This window comes from Myotis yumanensis, unplaced genomic scaffold, assembly GCF_028538775.1.
Source record: "Myotis yumanensis isolate MYYU_CA2020_CCGP unplaced genomic scaffold, mMyoYum1.0.hap1 SCAF_19, whole genome shotgun sequence".
NCBI classification, from domain to species: domain Eukaryota; kingdom Metazoa; phylum Chordata; class Mammalia; order Chiroptera; family Vespertilionidae; genus Myotis; species Myotis yumanensis.
The window spans coordinates 12,279,642-12,284,745 of record NW_027223770.1 but is presented as its reverse complement, the minus strand read 5'-3'; the positions used below and the strand labels follow the sequence as shown (position 1 = coordinate 12,284,745).

Here is a 5,104-nt window from a genome sequence, read left to right as displayed (position 1 = left end):
TCCGTTTCTTCAAAGTGGCTGCATAAAAGTAAGAATGGAGAGCAGGGAGCGGGGCCTGTGGGGGTGGTGTGGACAAAGCTGGCACGCCGGGCCTCACCCTGCTCCACCTCCGATCCCCAGGTGGCTGTTGATGGGGCTCCATGGCTCCACTCTCAGCCACCCCAGCCCCTGCAAGACCGAGGCAGAGTATAATCCTTGCTTTTCCTTGGGCCCTCCAGCTTCCCCACCTCCACCCGTGCTTGGATCTTTGTAGAGCAGGAGAAATGAAAGGTGTGGTCGTGAGGCTCAGTGGGCAGGGGGCCCACTTGTCTGTTGTTTGCAGCCCCTCCCCCACACCCTTCGCTCTGCTGGTCAAGGTGACCGGGCCATCCCAGCCAGGACATGCTTCTCTGGAGTCCCTTGCAGAGGCCCCATCCTCTGTAGACACTGCATCCCCAGCCTGGGAGCCTATGCTCAGCTACTCCGGCTCCAGCAGGTGTGCAGCACTCTAGCCACACCTCCCAGCAGTATGCATGTGACAGGTGGCCTGGGACCCATCTCCACCCGGGCTGGCACCTGGCCCAGGCCAGCTCCTCCCTCCCAGGCTGGCTGTGAGGATGACAGCATGTGGAGCAGCACACCTGGCTGGTGGTGGCCTGTGGGTGGGGTTATGTAGTGAGGAGGCACGCCCTGGGCCTCTGCCCAGCGCTACCTTCAGTAAGTCTGTCATCACCTCTGTATCCTCACCTCATCTGTTAATGTGGGTATGTTCCCACTCTACAGAAGGGACATGGGGCACGTGTGGGTCTCGCTAAGTCAAGCACTGCTTGGTGAACTGGCCACACAGCTGCACTTACTGAAGACAGTGGGCCAGACCCCCAGCCCTGGGCTGGTGCCACCTTTAGTTGCTGGCACATCCTTCCCCGCCAGGGCAGGGCTGAAGGTCAGGACTGCTCTGCTCCCCAGGAGCGTGACAGAGGCCCCGTGGCACTTGGTTCCTCGCCTAAGTAGGGGTTGGGGCTCTGGGTTGCCAGGATGTAGGGTAAGGTGGGCCTTGCTGTCTGGGCTGGGGTTCCTGTGAGCATGTCCCAGGACGTGACAGCTCCCAGGGGGTTGTCCACAAGCCCCTGCCCTTCCTCCAGGAGTGGAACTTGCTGGGCTTCATTGGAAGGCCCTGACCAAGAGGAGTCTAGGCCCAGTTGGCTTTAGAAACTAGTAGACTCCATTAACAAGGTGTTTGCTCGGCCTGTGGGCAAACAGCCCTGGGGCTCCACAGCTGGTGGGACAGAACAAACCCTGCCTGCCTCAGTCCCTCTGGGTAGGAGCCCACCTGCCTGGGAGAGGCCTGGGTCTGAGCCCACACTGCTCCAGGGTTGGCTGCTGCCCCATGAGGGTTCCCTACAAAATCAGGGTCTACTCTGTGGCGAATATTTGTCTTCCATGAACATGACCAGCCCTGTGCTTCTGAACATCCTGGAATAAACCGTATTGCAGGCTGGTCTAGAGCAACAAAGAAAGCTGGCCAGGCCATCTGGTGCCCACTTTACAGAAGAGAAAAGTGAGCTGTGGGTTGGATAAGGCTCCTGGGGTCCTCAGCTATAAAGGCAGGGCCCGGACACCCAGAGGCCTCAGCCTCAGCCAGTGCTAAGGTGGAAACTTCTCCAGGCTCTGGAGTCACAGGAAGCAGAGCCCAGCCTGGCTCCTCTGCACCTGACCTCCCTGTGGAGCCGTGGCTGCATCTGTCAGTCACTTGTCTGTTAGTTGCCAGCTGGGAAATGGGGCAAAGGTCCACTTGTTGGTTGTTCGTGAGGGCACCACAGGCAGGAGTCCCCATCCCCCCCAAACCAGGCTTGGCACAACCAGAGACAGCCCAGTACTGGTCCCTGCCACCAAGATCTGGCCAACCCCTCTGGCTGGCAGAGAACAGAGGCCCACCACAGGTGGCGTTTGTCCAAGTCTCCACTGAGGCACTGGAGAGGCTAGGATGAAAACCCCGTGTCTACCATCTGTGAGCTCAGAGCTCTGCTGGGCAGCTGTGGGCAGGTTTTTGACCCTCTGAGCCTCCCATCCTACCACCTACAGTTGGTCTGAGAGAGCAGTCCTGGGCAAAGGGTGGGCAGGGAAGTCCAGGCTTCGTGGCCCCAGGTCAGGGCCAGCAGCATCTGCCCAGCACGGAAGGGTGTGGCCAGGGAGGCAAGGGGAGCCAGTGCTGTGGTCCAAGAGGCTGCAGTTATTCTGTTTATTCGGATGGCCAGCCTCCAGGTCAGGTTGCTCTGCTGCAAGCAGGAGTTAGGGTGGGATGCAGGCTTGACAGATGTTGGGGAAACAGGCTCCTGGGGCTGGCCTGCCCTGAGTGGGGTCACTGCTGCAGGGGTCCTGGCTGTTCCTCGGGGAGGGGCAGGTAATTGGGGTCCTCTTCTGGGGCATCCAGTAGCAGCTTCCTGTGGGGAGCGGCCCAGGTTGAGCTGAGGCCAACGTGGGTCCACCAGGGAGTTAAGAGCTGTCTGAAGGAGGGTAGCCACAGGGTTGTCACCTCCAGTACTCACAGGAAGCCGGGGGTCAGTAGCAGCCTCTTGCCTCCAGGCTGGTTGGGAAAGACATCTTCCAGGAAGTAGTAGATGTGACCCACAGCAATCCCTGTAGGAGAGCAGAGGACTGCCAAGGCCACTGCCTCCATGGTCCAGAGCCCAGGGCCAGCACAGCCTTGTTCTGGGCTTCCATGTGCAGCTCTGGAGGCCTAGTCAGGCCCAGAGAAACCTCAGGCCTCAGAGCACGAGTGCCCAGTGTCCTGCACAGACTGCCAGCCCAGGATGGGGCTGGGGATGGCCCTGAAGGACAGTGTTCCAGGACCCAAGACCTGAGAACAGCGGAGTGGGAGCCATGGCTGGAACGCTGACCTACCCATCCCACCCCAATCAGGACTCACACAAGCATCAGCAGATGAGGCCTAAAGATGTCGCCGAAACCGGTTTGGCTCAGTGGATAGAGCGTCGGCCTGCGGACTGAAAGGTCCCAGGTTCGATTCCGGTCAAGGGCATGTACCTGGGTTGCGGGCACATCCCCAGTGGGAGGTGTGCAAGAGGCAGCTGATCGATGTTTCTCTCTCATCGATGTTTCTAACTCTCTATCTCTCTCCCTTCCTCTCTGTAAAAAATCAATAAAATATTAAAAAAAAAAAAAAAAAAAAAAGATGTGAAACCTGTAGCCCTGCTGGCTTGTTCAAGGGGCTATAAGAATAGAGATGCTGGAGGTATGGGGACAGATGAGAGGTCCAGGGGGGGGGGACGGGGGGCTGTGGCAGAACAGCCAGCTTTGATGGGCTGGATGGACAGGCAGGCTCACCCAGCAGGTCCACGAGGATCGAGTTGCCCAGTAGCATTGAGAAGCCCATGAGCGCCCAGGGCAGGAATGGCGCCTGGAAGGTGAGGAGGCCGAAGAAGTTGACCCTCACTTGAGGGCTGCGGCGGCTCCACACGTACACCAGCATGGCTGTGAGGGCCTGGCCCAGGAAGAACAGGCTGCCCAGGAGCCCCAGCAGCTGGGCCAGAGTCAAGGTGCTAGGAGGCCCTCCTCCCGTGCAGGCCTCAGCCCTGCCCGGGGCTCCTCTGATTTGCTAGATCCCCGAAATCCTACGGGTTTCCCCGCCTTCAAAGTGTGCCCTTCCCAATCTAAGGCCACATGTGGCCTTCAGGCCCCACGTGATCTGGCCCTGCCTCTCCACCTCACCCCGGCTTCCCACCACTGCCCATCCTCGCCTGTTTCTCCTGCTGCTGGCATTCAGGGCTCAGCCCCAAGCACCCCACCTGGCTGCCCTTCACATCATCCTGTGGTGTGGGGTTTTTTGTTCTTTTGTTGTTGTACAAACCGGAAGATCTAGCTTTGGCACCTGGGGCTGAGCACGCCATGCACGCTCATCCTAAGCCAGAGTAAACCTCTGTCCCTCCCGGCCTGGGCACTGACGTCGCGCCCAGGACCAACACAGGCTGGGCGCAGAAGTGCCTGGCCTGAGGTCCGGAGCCCGGGAAGGATACGATCATAAGGACGCCCCCAAAGAGAAACATGAAGACGAAGTCAGCGGTGCGGCCGCGGAAGGAGCCCTCCTCCAACATGCGGCAGTAGCGGAACCTGCGGCGTCCGTATAGGAAGTGCCACCGGGCAGGGCCTCAGTCTCCCCGCTCCCTCCCGGCCGCCTCGGCCCGCAGGCCCGCCCACTCCCCTCCTGGGTCCGGCAGGCACAGGATACACGAAGAGCATGTTGAAGAAGAAGCTGAATCCCAGGGGCCCGAAGAAGAGGAAGTTGGTGAGGAGCCTCCAGACCTGCGAGGGGCAGGCGGTCAGGCGCGGGGCGGACAGGGCTGGCCAACAGGGAGCAAGGGCGGGGCGACCTCACCTGGAACTTCCGGAACACGAGGTGCGGGTTGAAGTAGAGCTGGAAGGGGCTCAGGAGCTCCAGCTGCTGCGGAGCCAGGGGAGCGTCAGGTGCGGCTCGCGGGATCCAGCCCTAACCACCGCGCACCCCTCCCGGGGTGTAACCATGGCGACGCCCGCCCGCCTAGGAGGCTCACCACGGCAGCTGTGGTCAGGACGCAGGCCGCGGTGTAAGCTCGCGTCACCGCCGGCACCTGCAGGAACTCGGCCGCCAGCCCCCGCCACGCCATTGAACCTCCTCAGGTACACGTGGCCCCAACTTCGGCGCGCTCTTTAACCCGCCTCCAAGCCCCGCCTCCCCGCCTTCGACCAATCCGCGTGGGAGACGCTTTGTGCCCAGGCCTTTGGGGTGGGGCCTGAGGCTAGATAACCAGTAGGAGGAGGAAGCGGGAAGCCGGGGGCGGGACGGGAACGGGGCGGGTGGAGACTTTGGGCCAATGAGCAGGCCCCACAGTCGAGCACGTGGCGGTTGTTGTGATGGTTGCAGCGCGCGCGGGAGAAGGTGCCGCCAATGAGGAGCTGGTGGCCTCTCAGCAAGCGGCGGGGAAGACCAATAGCGAAGGCCCACGGGGCACTCTAGGGCGGGGCTAAGATTACTTGTTAGTGGATTAAAGACGGGATCCAGGCACTACCGCACTGGAAGGGGCGGGATATGGGGTGTGGGCGGGGCGGGAACCAAGAGGCCGGCCGTGCGCTC

The 5,104-nt window shown here is 61.1% G+C and overlaps 1 protein-coding gene across 1 annotated transcript; it reads right to left on the bottom strand.

The window, feature by feature from the left end:
- Positions 1-2,189: 2,189 nt before the first annotated feature.
- Positions 2,190-4,661, bottom strand: DERL3 (derlin 3). Its single transcript, XM_070399152.1, has 7 exons — positions 4,545-4,661; positions 4,370-4,435; positions 4,223-4,296; positions 4,011-4,104; positions 3,322-3,517; positions 2,526-2,616; positions 2,190-2,420 (listed from the first exon to the last, which is right to left on the bottom strand). The coding sequence occupies exons 1-7, from the start codon at positions 4,635-4,637 to the stop codon at positions 2,339-2,341; spliced, it is 696 nt and encodes a 231-aa protein (XP_070255253.1). The 5' UTR covers positions 4,638-4,661; the 3' UTR covers positions 2,190-2,338.
- Between the last annotated feature and the right edge of the window lie 443 nt (positions 4,662-5,104).

Excerpts from the sequence above, each read along its gene's own strand:
- DERL3 (XM_070399152.1), bottom strand. The coding sequence starts at position 4,637 with ATGGCGTGGCGGGGGCTGGCGGCCGAGTTCCTGCAGGTGCCGGCGGTG. Across the intron at positions 2,617-3,321 it reads GATCCTCGTGGACCTGCTGG|GGATTGCTGTGGGTCACATC; the intron begins GTGAGCCTGCCT and ends GCTCTCCTACAG. Across the intron at positions 2,421-2,525 it reads CTACTGACCCCCGGCTTCCT|GAAGCTGCTACTGGATGCCC; the intron begins GTGAGTACTGGA and ends CGCTCCCCACAG.